Genomic DNA, 19364 nt, shown 5'->3' on the forward strand with positions numbered 1-19364 from the left:
TGCACTCCTGCAATCCACGGGAGAAGTACAGCCACATGAGCTGCCATATCCCAGCCATTATCTGCGCTCTCTCCTCTCCCCTGCAGCCACTGCCGACAGTCACAGGGGAATCAAATCAGATGACCAGACCGGAGCAGGGTGAAAAAAAGGTATACACATTTATTCTTTTAACACAGGTTAGTCAGCGTAGGAAGGAGGAGAGGACAGTTCTTTGAAATAAAGGAGGTGTTTTCATATGCTAATTACGCCAAGACTCTGAGTCAGGGACAGCCAATAATGACTCCAATTACCATTAATGACTATATAAATTTCCTCACATACATACTCTACATACATACATTTAAGAATATTTGGTGCATAACCAGTAATCTTACAAATCTGTCAATGTTTGTGATGCTGATAGGCATAAGGTTGTATGCTGCACAATTATTGGTAGGGGAAGAAGCAGCACTTGAAAAACGTCAAGAGGGACTCCCATTGAGGGTAGATATAACAAAATAAATGCAAGGGAGAGTGCAGGAGGGTTAACCTAGCCATAAACCCATAGATTTCTTTTATTCAGCCTGTGGGACATGATGGTGTAAATAGGCTAAAGAGATAATGCATCTTAAAAGGGACTGTTGGATTGATATGTAACAGAATAGGAGAGGCATAAACAAACCATGAAATAGCAGACAAAAAAAAAAAAAATCACTGTGGCAACTGTGGCAGAGGTATAAAAGAGTCAATGCAGCGTCCAAGCTTTCACAGGTGTGTTCATTTGAGAACTCTTGGCATACACTGGGGCTGTAAGCCGTCCATGCGGTGGAGGTTGAAAAACCTTCTCATGTTTCCTTATGACTAACTCATGTGAAATGCTTAAAGTTTTCCCTGATTTATCTTTTTTTGAGCAGCCAATCTCTGCCTGGAAATGTCTATAAAGTCAAAACCCCAAATGTAGTTCTAAAAACTTCTTTCAGAGCCACTGTGAGAGTAAGATCATTGCCTAATGCCGCCATACACACGACCGGACTTTCCGGCAGAAAAGGTCCGACGGAATCATTCCGTCAGACATTCCCAACCGTGTGTAGACGTCATTGGACTTTTTCTTTCTAAAATTCTGACAGACCTAGAAATAGAACATATTTCAAATCTTTCCGATGGAATCAGTTCCTACTGGGAAAACTGCTCGTCTGTATGGTAGTCCGACGGACCAAAAACAACGCAAGGGCAGCTATTGGCTACTGGCTATTGAACTTCCTTTATTCTAGTCCTGTCGTACGTCATAAATGATCGGACTTTGGTGTGATTGTGTGTAGGCAAGTCCGTTTCAGCGGAACTCTGTCTGAAAGACCGTCAGAGTCTATTCTGATGGAAAGTCCGGTTGTGTGTATGCGGCATGAAGGTCTAAATATGTTCTACAAATATGGCTTTCATTTTCTGCAAACTTTTTTACCAAGAAAGTTCCCAAGGTCTCTCCACGTACACAGAGGGGAAAGAGCAGAGTTGATTACAAAACTGAGATAGTTAAAATCAAGTTGTGCAAGGTCTTTAATTAAAATATGCAGCAAATACAGGAGTTAGTTGCAGAAATATTGAAGACCAACATTAAGGGATACATAGGCCCATTCATGACACCCTGTAAACTGTGTTTGGTATTGACCAACCTGCTGCATTGTGTTTTTGAGCAACACAGGCTGTAAAGGGTGTTTACAGCAATTTGCCCCATCTTCTTCCACCAGGTTTGGTGCTGTGACTTGAGAAAATCTCTTCCAGTCTAATGAAGTGATCTCCAAACTGCTCCAAACTGCGGCCAGATGGCAAGCATTTGTACTGCAAATTTGAAAATGACTTGCTAAGCTATTGCTAGACTTGCCGGGCTTCACAAGTTTGTTGCGCAATTGCAGCAAGTCCGCATTGCATGACTCCAGATCAAGTTTCTTTGCAAACATTCTGCAAGTCTGCTGCAAGTTCTGGTTCTGTTGTGCAATAGTCATCCCAGCACAGGGGTTACTGTGGCTGAATTTTCATGCTGTAGACTTGCAGAGCTCTTGCTGTAGACTCACCACTGCAACTTTGCTCTTGCTAGAGACTTTCCATGCAATTTTGCTACAAATTGGAAAAGTGTAAACTAGAAATTGTGCTTCAAGTTTCCTGCAAATGTACAACTTGCCAGTGAAAATGTGCAGCAAATTAACAGACATACAATTCAACACTGCCACAAATTTATGGCAAGTTATCCTCGCTATCTGGGAGGACGCAGCCCTTTATCTGGCCCTTGGGGCACTATTCCTCCCATTGACATTAACAATGGGGCATAATTTCTGCCACTGACACCAACAGGGGAGCACCATTCCTCTCACTGACACCAACGATGGGACACTATTCTGCCCACTTGACATCAAAAATGGGGCACTATTCCTCCCACTGACACCAAGGATGGGAGACTATTCCACCCACTGACACCAACAATAAGGACCTATTCTGCTCACTGACAATAAATAATGGGGCACTATTGCTCCCACTGATACGAATGATGGGGCATTTCTACTGACGCCAGGACATTTTCTATTTTCACTGGCCACAGTCTGCCCCGCTTGAAGACCAAGCTTTTTCTGGCACTTTTTGTTTACAAGTTAAATCAGTATTTTTTGCTAGACAATTACTTGTAACCCCTAAACATGATACATTTTTTTTATTAGACACCCTAGGGCAGTGATGGCGAACTTTGGCACTTCAGATGTTTTGGAACTACATTTCCCACGATGCTCAATTACACTGCAGAGTGCATGAGCATCATGGGAAATGTAGTTCCAAAGCATCTGGGGTGCCAAGGTTCGCCATCAGTGCTCTAGGGAATAAAATGTTGATTGTTGCAATTTTTTTTATGTCACACGGTATTTGCGCAGCAGTTTTGCAAACAGTTTCTTTGGAAAAAATACCCCTTAATGAATTAGTAAAGAACAAAAAACACAATATACTGTATACCCCAAATTTTTTTGTAAAATGTGAAAGATGAGGTTACGCTGAGTAAATAGATACCTAATGTGTCACGCTTTAAAATTATGCACGCTCGTGGAATGGCAACAAACTACAGTACTTAAAAATCTCCATAGGCGATGATTTAAAAATATTTACAGGTCACCCATTTAGAATTAAAGAAGAAGTCTAATGCTAGATTTATTGCGCTCGCTCCAATGTTTGTGCTGATACGTCACATGTGTGGAGCGAATACCATTTACATATGCGTGCGCGACTTAGGTATGCGCTTGGTTCTGTGCACAAGCATGAAGGGATGGGGCGCTTTAAAATTGGTTGTTATTTGTTTTTATTTTTTTTATCACTGTTATTCCCATTATAAGGAATGTAAACATTTCTTGTAATAGAATTTTAAGTATGACAGGTTCTCTTTATGGAGAGATCTGGGTTAAAAAAAAAAAAGAAATCTCTCCTTTACCTTTTTTTCAAAGCAAAAGATCAAAAAAAAAAAAAATTGTTTACTTCCACCCTGGACTGGAAGTGACGTCATGATGTCGCTCCATTCCTCCAGGGCCATATAGGCGATCAAAGATGATCTGCTCTTTGATCGCCTCTGGACCAGCCAGCCGCACCATCGGATCGTTTTGCAGGGAAGCCGGTGGAAACGGTAAGCCCGAGAAAGAGGACATCTTCTGAAAGTGTTCCAGCGGTTCATGAGCCTCTCTAAGCGCTTTTATGAAAAAGCCACCCGCAGGTTTAAAAAAATACCGGGGTTATGGCTGATAGCTTTAGTCATAACCCCGGTAAGCCACTTCAAAGCTGCAACATGTGTGTGTATGTGTATATATATATATATATATATATATATATATATATATATATATATATACACATATACATACACACAGTCTTGAAGTAGTTAAAGTCTGAAGGACTTTCTTTAGAAAGTTTGGAGACCCCTGGTCTAGTGAAAGGACACAGATTGCCGGGTGAAGGGGAGATGGATTTCTGCAGAGGCAGTCTGAGAAGTGATAGCTGGAAAGATGAAATAACTAGAAGTAATACCCCTCACTGGGGAATATGTTCCAACAAGAGTACTGTATTTTTCGCACCATAAGACACACTTTTTTGCCCCCAAAAAATGGGAGAAAATGTCCCTGCGCCTTATGGAGCGAATACTGACCAGGCGCCAATTCACCAAACCCCCCCTGTCACCACCACCCTGTTAAAATACCAGTGCTCGACTTCTCTGTGGAGGAGAGAGGACAGGATGTGAGGCGCATCCTGGCAGGGGCATACCAAGGGGGGGCGGGGGGAGGCGGTCTGCCCCGGGTGCCAAAACATGGCGGGGTGTCAATGGTGTCGCTATGGGGGTATGATATTTAATATTTTAGTACACCATTTGGTTCAGAATATTATTTTTCTTGTTTTCCTCCTCTAAATCCTAGATGCGTCTAATGGAGCAAAAAATACGGTAATTGAGGAGTGCAAAAAGGAAATCATTAATTTATTATCACAAAAGCTATATTGCAGTATTTTCACCAACTAGAACCTCTGGAGAGGATTGGGGTTAATGCCCACCAGGTTGAAAATTTAAACAAAGGTATCCTCCAAGGGTCCTTCTACGATTGAAGGACACCACCTTACAAGCCTATACAAAGAAGGAGCAACTTCTATTTTTCCTGATTTACATTTTCTCAGGCACAACATGCTCAGGAGGCGGTGTGGCTAGATTATGAGGTATTTGCTTAGAACAAGGGTTATGGTTGATGTATGATTGTAAAGCTGGCCATGCACTAGACAAATTTTGTTGGAAAACCTAGTTTCAGGACCTTTCATTTGATTTTTAAATCAATAGTCGGGTAAAATTGAGATTCATTTTCCACTGCAGTGATGAGAACATTCAAAAAGGTGCCAGAAGGAAAGTTTTTTGTTTTTTTGGGGTTTTTTTCAAACAAATTTCTACTATGAATGTGGTTTTCATTTTGGGAAATTACATTTATCCTAAAATTCAAACAAAAAATTGAGGATCTTTTGAACAATCTTTGAAAGTAGTGTATGGCCAGATATGGACTCAGAAACAAGTTTAATGTATCATGCTTTTAGGAAAAAATGTCTTGCATTTGAGAATAGTTCCCATTGGCTAGTATAGAATACTATAGAATAATAAAGTCATGCATGGCAAAAGCTGGCCATAGACGGTTTGAATTAGAACCATGTATGGGCATGCTGAATGTACCCAAACTGATCGATCGATGGTTGCACCATGCTAAAAAGGTTGAGAAAGTAGGATTCTAGAATCCAGCTTTTGGATTTTGAGTTGGGCTGTATGTGTTCACTGGCATTTATTGTCCAACTCAAAAGCCAAAAGCTGCATTCTAGAATCCTACTTTCTCAACTTTTTTAGCATGGTGCAACCATCGATCGATCAGTTTGGGTACATTCAGCATGCCCATACATGGTTCTAATTCAAACTGTCTATGGCCAGCTTAACAAGCCAAGTGCAGGGGTTAGTGAAGACTTATTGTTACTAATATGATCTGCAAAAGGTGCGGGAACACATATCAGCCCTGGAGGGTTGCGTTGATTTAGAGGACATGGTATACCCTCTTTATACTGACAACAAATGGGCCATAAGAACCCTATGGGTGATGTCACTGCTGCCAGGCATTGCCAGCCATTGTCCCCTGCAGCCGGCGCTGGCTGACACAGGGTATCATGTGAGTGAGCTGAAAATAGATAAGGATATACCGTATTTATCAGCGTATAACATGAACTTTTTCCCCTTAAAATCAGGGGAAAATCGCGGGTGCGTGTTATACACCGATCCCCGACGATCCCCTGCTGACTGTGAGTGGAGGAGCGATCGCCGCCGACATTCATACATAGCCGAGTGTACTCGGCTAGGTTCGGCTAGCTCCCCTCACAGTCATGCCCAGTCCCGCCCTAAGATGGACATAACACAGGGACTGGGCATGACTGTGAGCGAAGCTAGCCGAACCTAGCCGAGTACACTCGGCTATGTATGAATGTCGGCGGCACTCGGCTCCGCCCACAGGGCTCCGAGAGGAGCCGAAAGCAGCCGAGAGCCGCCGTGAGTCTCGGCGGCGCCATATTTAAAAACGGCAGTGTCACTGGGCAAGGCTGCAAATGACACAAGGCTGCAGATGACACAAGGCTGCAGATGACACAAGGCTGCAAATGACACAAGGCTGCAGATGACACAACAAGGCTGCAGATGTAAGCTAGCGGGTGGGTATGGTGCTGCGCTAATCCATATAGATGTACAAATGCATAGGTGCAATCGTGCTAAAGTATTGCTGGGTCAGGAGCTAATCACCTGCACTGGGTATATAATGTGTATTAAACTTAAACAAACAATAAAAGTATAAGCGTACTGTGCCCAGTCAGGAAAATATAAATAAATAAATAAATGAATAGGTGGGACTAACCGGACTATAAAGAATTGCAATATATAAACATCAACATGAGTGTTTTAAAAACATGCAGTGTCAAACTTCGCATATAGTGCAAAAATAAATAAGTGAGTAACTAAAACATTGGTCACACAAATGAAACTTCCTCACAAAAAATAAAAAACAGAAAGTGCAATATTACACTGTATATCCGGAGAGATCACAATGTCTGTGACAAATGCAGTAAAGTGTCCAGTGTAAACAATAAGTGCTCAAAATTGTCAAAAGACATTAATACAGTTCAAGAAAAAGTGACTTGTACAGCAGCAGAAACTCCAATGCTTCATCAAACGTGCCAAACAGTGAGATAGTGCGGGCAGCAACTGGATTCTAGCGTCACTCGCTTAAATAAGTGGAGAATGTGAAGTGTATAGATCAATCCTCTTCATGCAGCAATCCTACACTGGTAGACAATGGCCCCTTACCTCATTACACTGAGATTACAGCATAAGGCAGTCACCACTTATGGTATCTCCTGTGGGGGTTGGTCCTGGGTCCCGGACTATCTCTCTTTATGCCTCAGGTCCACAGGGGGCATGATGGCCAAAGGAGAAACAAGGATGCCATATAGTGTAGTATTTTAAAACATAAAGGCTTTATTCACAGATGAAAACAAGGGTACTCACACAGTGAAACGGCAGAGGATACATGTAACCAAACGAGCGGCGAGCTCGTACACTGCTGACAGTGGAAGGTGCCAGTCCTTTAACACAATTGCACCTATGCATTTGTACATCTATATGGATTAGCGCAGCACCATACCCACCTGCTAGCTTACGTTTTTATCAGGGGCCAGGCTGGGCCCCATCCGGTGCAAGCTGCTTCTCCCCCCACCACTCTAATTACTGCATGGTAGCGCAGGAATAATACACTTTATAAGGCTGCAGATGACACAAGGAGGCTGCAGATGACACAACAAGGCTGCAAATGACACTGAAAGGCTGCAAATGACACTACAAGGCTGCAGATGGACACTGGTAAGGCTGCATTGATGGCAATTTAAATGTAAGTTTTTTTTCCTTAAAAAGTTTTTTCCTTAAAATTCCCTCCTAAACTTGGGGTGCGTGTTATACGCCGATAAATACGGTACTTGTTTGTTTTTTTTTCTTTTTTACACAGGTTAATTAGCATGGCTGTTAGGACGGGGGGGGGGGAAGCAATTTTAAGATTAGTTTGCTTTATCCTTGAATTCTACTTTACAGACTCAGTTAATGTAAATTTATTGCTAAATGTCCCTTAAGATAGATATACTTTATTGTCATTGTATACGTACAACAAAATTTTTCCGGATACTCTTTATAGCAGCAATACAACACTTCTAAACAAAACCACACATACATACTCCTAGCACATGCCCACATATATATTTAAATATATCAAAATATAAAATGTTATTTAAAAATAAATAAAAGAATATTAGAATTCCACATAAAATTCCTAAAACACTGTACCTGATGGGATTACGGACAATACGGCCCTAGGGAAAAAACTATGCTTTAAGCGATTAGTGTGCGTTTTAAGTGTTCTATATCTTTTTCCTGATGGCAATGGGAAAAACACACTGTAACCTGAGTGGGTTGGATCAATACTAATAGCTTTTGCCCGCTTTTTTAATCGTCTGGCATATGCTGTGTCCAAATTCAGTAGCTCTGTTCCTATGATCCGCTGTGCTGTTTTCACCACATGAGACAGGCACTTCTTATCCTCCGCCCTGCAGCTGGCATACCACACTACAGCGCAGTGGAAAAGAATACTCTCAATGGTACAATGATAGAAATTGACCAGAAGCCTTAAGGGCAATCCAGCCTGCTTCAGTCTCCAAAGGAAAAACAGTCTCTGCTGTGCTTTTTTCACTAAAAAAAAGTATTTTGAGACCATGACAACTCCCTTGTAATATGCACTCCCAAAAATGTAATAGTGTCCACCCTTTCCACCTCCTCACCACCTATATAAAAATGATTGATCTTTCTTGATCTCCTATAATCCACTATTATTTCTTTAGTTTTTGCCATATTGAGTATTAAATCATTTTCTCTACACCACTCAACCAAATGTTGAATTTCCTGCCTATAAGCTGTCTCATCATTATCTTGTATGAGTCCCACTAAAGTGGTGTCATCAGCAAACTTCACTATAGTGTTGGACGCATGTATGGGAGTACAGTCGTGCGTGAACAATGTAAACAAGGCCGGACTTAACACACATCCCTGTGGTACCTCTGTATTCAAAATAATAGTGTTAGACATCTGATCTCCTATTCTCACCATTTGTGGCCTGTTTGTTAGAAAATCCATAATCCATGAGCACAGCAATGGACATAGGCCCAAAGCTTTTAACTTTTTCACTAATATGTCAGGGACTACTGTGTTAAATGCAGAGCTAAAATCAATGAATAACATCCTAACATATGTGTTTGAGTGTTCAAGATGTGTCAAGGCAGCATGCAATGCAATAGCAATTGCATCATCTGTGCATCTATTTGCACGATAGGCAAACTGATACTTATCCAGATCAACAGGATTGTTTGCCTTAAAGGGGTTGTAAAGGTAAAATTATTTTTTTTTAAAAATAACAAACATGTTATACTTACCTTCACTGTGCAGCTCGTTCTGCACAGAGCGGCCCCGAACCTGGTCTTCTGGGGTCCCTCGGCGGCTGTTTCAGCTCCTCCCCGCAAGCATTCACCACCTTAATGCGAGCTCCCTCGCATGGTGGTGAGTGCTTGCGGGCGCGCTCCCGTGATACAGCCGGCGGCTATAGCCGCTCGCTGTATCACTCGGCCCCGCCCCCCCGGCGCGCCGCGTCATCGGATGTGATTGACAGCAGCGCAAGCCAATGGCTGCGCTGCTTTCAATCCATCCACTGCAGCCAATCAGCGACCAGGCTGAGCTGCAGTGGAGATGACGAGAACGAGCAGCGAAGATTCGAGGCGTCAGGTAAGTAAAACGGGGGGGGGCTGGGGGCGGCGGTATTGTCAAAAGTTTTTTCACCTTAATGCATAGAATGCATTAAGGTGAAAAAATTTTTACCTTTACAACCCCTTTAAGATGTGATAATACGAGCCTCTCAAAACATTTCTTGATGATAGGAGTTAAGGGAACTGGGCGATAATCATTTAAGCATGAGACCACTGATTTTTTAGGTATTCGGACAATAGTAGTAGATTTTAAACAAGAAAGTAGTGCAGCCTGCTTCAATGACAAATTAAAAATATCAGTAAAAACACCTGCTAACTGGTCTGCACATCCTCTCAGTATACGGCCTGACACCCCGTCTGGTCCTGCTGCCTTTCTGATGTCAATCTTCCTCAAATTTGACCTGACCTCATGTATTTTTATACTATGGGTTTCACATCACATATATTGACCCTCAAAGCGAGCAAAAAATTGGTTTAAGGTGTCAGGCCCCACTTACAAACCTGTGTATTCCTAGATTATAATCTACCATTGTTTTAATCCCCATCCACATGCTACAAGAATTTAGATCTTCAAAATAAGATTCAATGCACTGTTTATATCTACGCTTAGCCTCCTTAATGCCTTTCTTTAATTCATTCAGAGCTTTCCTATAAGCCATAGGGTCCCCCGATCTAAAGGCAACATCCTTGCTCTAAACCAGTGGTTCTCAACTCCAGTCGTCAGGACCCACCAACAGGCCAGGTTTGCAAGATAGCTGAAATACATCACAGGTGATATCACTTGCTGCTCAGTGATTGCAGTATTCTAGTCTGCAACTCCCCAAGGTAATACTTAAAATCTGGCCTGTTGGTGGGTCCCGAGGACTGGAGTTGAGAACCACTGCTCTAAACTGAGCCCTTACTTTACCATCCAACCAAGGCTTTTGGTTTGGGAATACCTTAATAGTTTTTGTAACTAGGAACATCTCCATACAAAAGCGAATATAAGCTAGAACAGATGAAGCATATTCCTCTAAGTCTGCATCCTGTGCAAATACATTCCAATCAGTTGATTCAAAGCACTCTTGCGGGAGTCAATTTGACTCCTTGCTCCAAACCTGTATAGTTTTAATATCTGGTTTTGTTCTGCAAACAAGAGGCTTATAACATGGGGTCATCATTAAAGATGTATGATCTGATAGACCAAGATGTGGCAACAAAGTAGCTTTATATGTACTGCAAACATTTGTATATACCTGATCTAAAATATTGTTCTCCCTTGTTGGAAAGTGCACATTCTTATAAAATTTAGGAAGAACCATTTCTAGCTCCACATGGTTGAAATCGCCAGCCACAATCACAACCCCCTCTGGATGTGCATTCAGCTGAATGTTAATAGCATCGTATAATAAAATTCCTCCAGAGCCAGCTTAGAATTAACCTGTGGAGGTATGTACACAGCCACAATTATAACATTAGTAAATTCTCTTGGTATAAAAAAAGTTTTACATTTTAGCATAAGATATTCCAAATCAGGTGAACAATATGTCCCGACAATATTGATCGTTGTACTCCATTTATTGTTAATATATACACACAGACCACCTCCTTTAGTCTTTCCAGAGTATACAGTCCTATTCGCTCGATAGACAGAGCAGCCTGCCAGTTCAATGGCCTCATCAGGTATAGAACCATCCAGCCAGGTCTCTGTGAGGACAGTCACGCAGCTATTTAATTTGTGTGTAATAAACCGCAGCCTGAGTTCATCCATCTTGTTTAAAAGAGATTGGCAATTACTAAGAAAAAGACTTGGCAACACAGGTCTATATGGGCGAGCTTCCAGTCTAAATCTTATACCTGCTCTCTTACACCGTTTCTGTTTCCTATACCTCCGTTTCCTCCGGTGTCTGCCAAGAAAAACCTCAGCATCTCCAACAGTTCCTTTGGATGCTTTAGTGGGAGACTTAGCTAAACATGAGCTCTCCAGGTGAAGTTTTAGTGTGCTGCACCTCCACTGCTTAGCTTGTTCCTCTGCCAAAACTTCAGTTGCTCCCACAGCCGCCCCAGTTGAAACAGCCCCAGCATGGTCACAGGAAGATTTTTGCTTGCTTTTCCTCCAGTGCTTTTCTTGTTTTCCTGTCAGCACTGCTGCAGCTGCCATGGCATCGATTGCAGTCTCAGCACACTTCCCAAAGTGCTGAATCTCTGGCAAAGCTCCTAGTAGGGCACACAGTGGGGCAGTCAGTGTCAAGGCAGGTGGCCGAACAGAACATGAAGCCAAAGGCACTAAAGCGTAGTCCTGGCCTCTCATAATACACACAGCATTTTCCTGCCTACAGCAAGTAGTCAGCAGCTCCTCTCGCTCATAGCAAACAGTCCTCCTCTCACACTGCTTTACAGAGCACCCAGCCACTGCATCTGCATGCACCGCATCTTGGAATCCAAGAGTTCCTGGCCTTGGAAGGGTTAACAGTTACATTAATTAGAATTATTATAGGGAAGAAGAGTTGACGGCAAGCAGGGCCATCTTAATGAGAGGGCACACCTGGGCACTGCCCAGGGGCCCCAGCTGCATGGTGGGCCCCTGCACTTTCCCCAAAGAAGCTGCTCCTTGAGCCCACACTGCCCGGAAATTGGGGGCCCCATGATGGCACTGAGAGTGATTGATACACAGGGGAGGCAGGCTGGCAGCGGTGCGCTATGCTATGCAGAAAGCCAGCAGGGAGGGGCGGGGCTGGAGCGACAGTGATGCTCTGACCCCGCCCCATGCAGCTTGAATGCTTGGGACTCGGAGGCCCACGGGGTAGGAGCTGGAGTGAGAGCTGCGGAAGTGGCATTGTGGATGGTGTCATGTGAGCCCAGCTGTCCAGCACTGTTTGCACCGAAGGGCTTGGAATACCCGGAGGGATGCTCCCTCCTCCACCCCTCCTTCTGCCTGCATGACATGATTGGTATAGGCGAGTCCTTGTCACAGTGCTGGAGGTGGGCACATAGCCAAAAGTTCACATGCACTGTATCTCCACTGGGCTGGGGGATATCAAGGGTGTATGGGGGGAAAACAATGCTGAGGGGGGATCTGGGGTGTATAGGGGGTAGCAATGCTTGTGGTATCTTGGGTGGCTATAGTGCTAGAGGTATCAGGGATGTAGGGAGGCCACAGTGTAGGGGTATAAGGGATGTAGTGGGGTCACAATACAAGAGGTATCTTATGGTATATGGTAACAGTGCTGGGGGAATATCTAGGGTGCAGAGAGGGATCAGAGTGCTGGGGGGATATCTGGGGTGTAGAGGGGTCAGAGTGCTGGGGGGAAATCTGGGGTGCAGATAGGGATAAGAGTGCTGGGGGATATCTGGGGTGCAGAGAGGGATCAGAGTGCTGGGGGAATATCTGGGGTGCAGAGAGGGATCAGAGTTCTGGGGGAATATCTGGGATGTAAAGGGGTCAGAGTGCTGGGGATATGTGGGGTGTAGGGGGGTCAGAGTGCTAGGGGGATATCTATGGCGTAGAGAGGTCAGAGAGCTGGGGGGATATCTAGGGTGTAGAAGGGTCAGTGTGCTGGGGAGTTATTTATTTGGGGTTGAGAATCCAAGGGTGTGGAGGTGGTAACAGAATAAGAATTTTAGGGGGAAACCTGGTGTGTGTGTGTGTGTGGGTGGGTGGGGGGGGGGGTTGGTTGCATGGAGTTAGGAGTGCTGGATGTATATAAGATGTAGAGGGGTTACTATGTTGGGGTATCTGAGGCCCTGTCAGGCTGGATGGTGCCTCATGATTTTTATTGGCAGTCGTGTTTATACTTGTTACAACTGTCCTGAGCATCATTCTAGCAGATATATTATATGCAGAGGACAGCTTTGTCACTTTACATATGTAGTATTTTTCCACTGTTTCTTTGCTGTACAGAATGATTGTTCATGTAGTTAAAGCGGAGCTCCACCCAAAAGGGGAAGCTCCGCTTTTCTGCCTTCTATCTACTTGATGTCTGTTTACATGCGCTGTCTCCATTGTAGGGGCCCAGAGCATTACTTTGCCTAGGGGCCCATGATGCTATTAAGACGACCCTGCGGGCAGCTCTTCAAAGATCTGTCTTACAAAAAGATGGCACAGAGGCAAGTGTGTGTGGCTAGCATGTGACACCCCCATAGAACTTCATGGAGGACAACAATTATTTTCTTTTTTTTGTAGAATCTTTAACAAAGTTGCAGTTTCAAAAGGTCTTTCACTAATTGATGGGATGTGCGGCACATGTGTTCTTAATGTTTGTGGGCCACCTCCCAATGAGATCATGCATTACAGTTTAAGAAGAATCACTGTGAGCAGTCTGATGAAATAACCTTTAACAAATGTTAAGATTGTGGATTCATATGCACTGTATTTCTTGCAATTTGTATGAATATGTGACACGATGTTTCAAAATTCACATATCTCTTTAGACCTCAGTCAACTGGGAGGGTGACAAGCTGGTGTGTGTACAGAAGGGAGAGAAGGAAGGCCGAGGATGGACGCAGTGGGTGGAAGGAGACGAATTACACTTGGTATGAAACCTTTCCCTTTTGGATTTTAGTAACCTTATTACAGTAATTAATCACACATGCTTTTGGTTTCTTTTTATAGCCTAAATCCTCGATCCCTAAGAGCCCTTTCACACTGAAAGCGCTCAGGCATCAGCGGTAAAGCGGCGCTATTCGGCCGCTAGCGGGGAGGCTTTAACCCCCGCTAGCGGCCTAAAAAGGGTCAAAACCACCCGTAAAATGCTGCTGCAGCAGTGGTTTGCCGGCGGTACGGCAGCGCTGCTCATTGATTTCAATGGAGAGGGGCACTATATGAGCGGTGTATTCACCACTCCTATAGCGCTGCAAAGAAGCTGCTTGCAGGGCTTTTTGTGACGCCCTGCCAGCGTACCGCCCCAGTGTGAAAGCACTCGTGCTTTCACACTGGGTTTGCAGCTGAGGCTTCTTTTCAGGCGCATTTTTTAGCGCTAAAGCGCCTGAAAAACGCCTCCAGTGTGAAAGGGGTCTTAGGTTAGAATCCCATAGATTATTATTCTTTTTTTTTTTCCATCAGCCGGCTGCTGATGTAAAAATGTTTGATTCCCCATCTGCATAAGTGAGATGGATAAAGGAATCCTCACCTCTGCCGGGTTAGCCCCCCCCATATCAAAATTTTTGAAAAAATCTTATGCTGTTTGTTAGATCTTTGAGATCAGGTTAGATCAACCATTGTTTGCGTTAAATCTCACACAGAGGAAAATTAACAGTTATTTGCTGGGGGGGCTAACCCGTCATCAGCCTCCCTTATCAAAAAATTGACCAGTTGGCTATTTTGGAAGCTATTTGTTAGATTCGGTAAGATCAAGTGGTTTTAACGGTAGATCTCACATGATTATAGACTTATTAAGTGATCAGTCCTTTATCAAATTTTCTGGCCAAAAATCATTCAGGCTAATAGATATTCCTTAGATCCGGTAAGATCAAGTGGTTTTAACATTAGATCTCACATTATTTCAGATATATTCCACATAAAAAAAGAGATATTAGGTGGTACATAAGGATGGGTTGCCCCCCCCTTATCAAATTTTCTGGCCAAAAATCATTCAGGCTAATAGATATTTCTTAGACCCGGTAAGATCAAGTGGTTTTAATGTTAGATCTCACATAATTTCAGAGATATTCCACATAAAAATAGAGATATTAGGTGGTACATAAAGAGGGGTTGGCCCCTCCCACATGCAATTACCTGGCCAAAAATCATTCAGGCTAGTAGATATTCGTTAGATCTGGTATGATCAAGTGGTTTTAACATTAGCTCTTACATAATTTCAGCGATATTCCACATAAAATAAAAATAGAGATATTAGGTGGTACATAAGGACGGGTTGGCCCCTTCACATGCAATTACCTGGCCAAAAATCATTCAGGCTAATGGATATTCGTTAGATCCGGTAAGATCAAGTGGTTTTAATGTTAGATCTCACATAATTTCAGAGATATTCCACATAAAAATAGAGTTGTTAGGTGGTACATAAGGATGGTTGGCCCCCTCACATGCAATCATGCAATTACCTGGCCAAAATCATTCAAGCTAATAGATATTTGTTAGATCCAGTAAGATCAAGTGGTTTTAACATTAGATTTCACATAATTGCAGAGATATTCCACATAAAAATAGAGATATTAGGTGGTACGTAAGGACAGGTTACCCCCCCCCCCCCCCCCCCATGCAATTTTCTGGCCAAAAATCATTCAGCCTAATGTATATTCATCAGATCCGGTAAGATCTTTTTGTTTTAACGTTAGATCTCACATAATTTTAAAGACATTCCACATAAAAATAGAGATATTAGGTGGTACATAAGACTGGGCTGTCCCCTTCACATGTAATTTTCTGGCCAAAAATCATTCAGGCTAATAGATATTCATTAGATCCGGTATGATCAAGTGATTTTAATGTTAGATCTCACATGATTTCAGAGATATTCCACATAAGAATAGAGATATTAGGTGGTACATAAGGACGGGATGGCCCCCCAACATGAAATTTTCTGGCCAAAAATCATCTAGGCTAATAGATATTCCTTAGATCCGGTAAGATCAAGTGGTTTTAACATTAGAGATATTAGGTGGTGGTACATAAGGATGAGATTAGATCTCACATAATTAGAGACTTATTAAGTGATTAATGAGGGGGGCTGGCCCCCTCTGATCAAATTTTCTGGCCAAAAAATCACCCCGTCTAATTGATATTCATTAGGTCCGGTAAGATTAAGTGATTTTAATGTTTGATTATCCATAATTACAGGGATATTATGGATATTTGGCAGCGATACATGGATACCTATGCTAGTGTCTATATGGGAGCCGATAATGAGCATTTTAACATGTACCAGTGAGGAGTGCCATTGAGCATACCGAGGTATGTTGAAATTATTTGGGACATTAATCGACAGGTGTGTCCAAGTCCAGGGAAAGCCTAAAGCACAGTGCCAGAAGCCAGAGGGAAACTTCGGAGGGGTCTGGTGAAGGAGCCAATCGGGTACCCATCTACGGTAGCTGGCTCAAAACCAGTGACACGAAGAGACAGCAGTGAAGTCCAAACCCATGCAGAGGGCCCCCTGTTGTTGCCTCCAAGCAACCCAGTGTCCTGTTTCCTTTGACACATGCTGCTTGGTGTCGGAGAGTCAGTGCACACCAGACTCCCAGAACTTAGCGCAGACTTAAGCCCGATCAGAATCTCCACAGAGAGGAGCGCCGATACAAACCACCGAACAGGCCAGGGCCACCACTTCCTCCATGCTCCCTGACAAGCTGGTGGGACGTTCTCCTATTGTTCCCATCCAAGTAAAGGGAGTCTACACCAAGGCCCTTCTGGATACTGGAGCTTAAGTGACCCTTCTCTACAGACACTTCTATGACAGGCACCTCAAGCACCTGCCTTTGCAGAAGTTGGAAGAGCTGCAGATATGGGGCATTGTGACTCAGAACTTCCCCTATGATGGCTATCTACCAGTCAAGCTGACCTTCGATCCCGCCATGGCTGGGAAAGCCGAGACTTTTGACACTCAGGCAGTGGTCTGTCCTCGCCCAGCAGGGGCCAGTAAGAGTTCCCTCATCATAGGGACCAATACTGATCTTGTCAGAAGGCTGTTGACACCTCTTGTTCTGGAGCCGGGCACTTCAACTACAAGTGTGCACCCCATGCTGAGACAAGCCTACCAGCACCTGGTACAAAAACAGAAGGCTCCAGCTGAAGGAGTGGGAAATATTTGGCGAGTGGACCAGTGTGAGAAGGTTTTACAGTCTGGTAAAGTGGCCTATTTACGAGCATCTGTCGAGCTAAATTGGAAGCAACCAGGCCCTTTCATTGGCCTTGAATCGGACGGACAAGGAGAAGACATGGGAGTGGAGATAATTCTTGAGGTGGTTTCAACCAAAGGGTTGCAAAGAAGTCACAGGAAGATCTTGGTTAGTGTCCGCAACATAACAGCCTTACCAGTGAAGATGCCGGCTCAGATGTTGCTGGGACAAGTGAATCTGGCCACCCCAGTCCCGCCGTCTGATTTGGTGGGGGGAGCAAAGGATGGGATCTCTGTGGAGGAGTTCTATCTGAAGAATACTCCCCTTTTGCCTGAATGGAAATAAAGGGCCAAGGCTCAGATCCTGAGATGGCAGGCTGCATTCTCCAAGAGTAAATTTGATGTGAGGTGTGCAAAAAGTGCCCAATACCGGATCCATCTCTTTGAGTGCATAAGCCGTTGAGGGAGAGAGTTTGATGGATTCCTTTAGGGGACTTGGAGGATCTGTGTGAACAACTGGCAGAGTTGAAGAGGGCAGGTATCATCCGAGAGTCCCAGAGTCTATATGCTTCCCCAATAGTGGTGGTACGGAAGAAGAATGGGTCACTGAGGCTGGGTATTGACTACCGGACGCTGAACCGAAGGACCGTTCTCAACCAATATACCACCCCAAGGATAGAAGATGCCTTGCAAAGCCTGTCAGGAGCGAAGTGGTTCAGCATGCTGGATTTTAAGAGTGGGTATTACCAAATCCCCATGCACCCTGAGGATCAGGAGAAGACCATTTTCATTACCCCGGAGGGGATCTTTGGATTTGACCGTATGCATCAAGGCTGCCCCAGCCACTTTCCAAAGGCTAATGGAGAAACCGTGGGTGACATGAAACTGATCAAGGTGTTGGTGTACTTAGACAACATCATCGTTTTCGGCAAAACCCTGGAAGAGCACGAAGAGCGTCTGCAGAAGGTCCTGAAGAGACTCCATGATGAGGGGGTTGAAGCTGTCTCTGGAAAAGTGCCAGTTTTATCAACCCTCAGTCAACTACCTTGGCCACATTGTGTCTGCTGACAAAGTGGCCACCGACCTCCAGAAGCTGGAAGCTGTCACCTCCTGGCCGAGGTCTACCAACGTGACTGAGCTTAGGTAATTTCTGGGATTCAGCTCTTATTACAGAAGATTTGTCAAGGGATTCGCTAAGATGCTGACCCTGATCTGGCGAAGCCTGTCAGACCAGCTGGAGGGCCCAGAAAACCCAGAGAGTTCATTCAGGAACAAGGGACTCTGAAGTGTGAAGAGGTTTTAGGCAGCTAAAGTGAAGCCTTACAACCGCTCCAGTCGAGATGGGTTAGGTGGGGTGCTATATCAAGAGCATGATGGCCATCTACGGCTTGTTGCCTACGTGAGTCGAAACTTGGCCCCCACCGAGAACTACCCCATGCACAAACTTGAGTTCCTGGCCTTAAAGTGGGCGGTGGTGGATAAGCTGAGGGATTACCTGTATGGAGCGGAGTTCGTGATCAAGACTGACAACAATCCTCTCACCTACATCCTCACTATTACCAAGTTGGACGCCATGGGTCACAGATGGTTGGCTGCTCTATCAGGGTTTATTTTCAGCCTGAAGTATAGACCGGGGTCGGGAAACAAGACGCAGATGCTTTGTCAAGAAGGTCCCATTGTTCCAGAGACCCTCCAGAAGAATAGGCCCAGCTGACACCTGAAGGGGTACGAGCCTTATGTGAAGGAGCAGAACATCAACCTGGAGTAGGATCCAGGACCGAAGAGGTTGGAGTGTCAGCCGCTGGTGTCCCTAGATGTTATTGCAATGTCACCCAAGTCGGGGATGAAGGTCTGCCCAAGCTGTCAAAGAAAGACCTGAGGAGGGACCAGTTGGAGGACCCTCCCTGTAGCTTGGCATTGAAGGCCTTGGAGAGCCAACGCCCTGACTTGCTCCTCACTGACTCCCCGAAGGAAACCCATCTGCTGCACCGAGAGTGGGATCAGTTTCAGGTGCACAGAGGGTTGGTCTACCGAAGGGGCCCCTCTGACGATTCCGAAGAAAAATGGCAGCTATTCCTACCTAAAAAAAATAGGGAGACAGTATTAACTGCCCTACACGACAACCATGGCCACCTAGGGCCCAAGAGGACTTTTCACCTGGTGAGGGACCGGTTCTACTGGCCCTGCATGCAGGCTGAGGTTGAGGACTATTGCCACTTCTGCATCAGATGTATCCAAAGGAAG

The 19364-nt window shown here is 44.3% G+C and overlaps 1 protein-coding gene across 1 annotated transcript in view; it reads left to right on the forward strand.

The window, feature by feature from the left end:
• LOC141139503 (retinol-binding protein 1) overlaps positions 1 to 19364 on the forward strand; it is a 75820-nt gene that overhangs the window by 47145 nt on the left and 9311 nt on the right. The window contains exon 3 of the mRNA XM_073625691.1: positions 13762 to 13863. Within this exon, the coding sequence (XP_073481792.1) occupies positions 13762 to 13863 (102 nt within the window). The remainder of the gene's footprint in view (positions 1 to 13761; positions 13864 to 19364) is intronic.

Source organism: Aquarana catesbeiana, linkage group LG04 (genome assembly GCF_042186555.1).
Source record: "Aquarana catesbeiana isolate 2022-GZ linkage group LG04, ASM4218655v1, whole genome shotgun sequence".
In the NCBI taxonomy this organism is placed as follows: domain Eukaryota; kingdom Metazoa; phylum Chordata; class Amphibia; order Anura; family Ranidae; genus Aquarana; species Aquarana catesbeiana.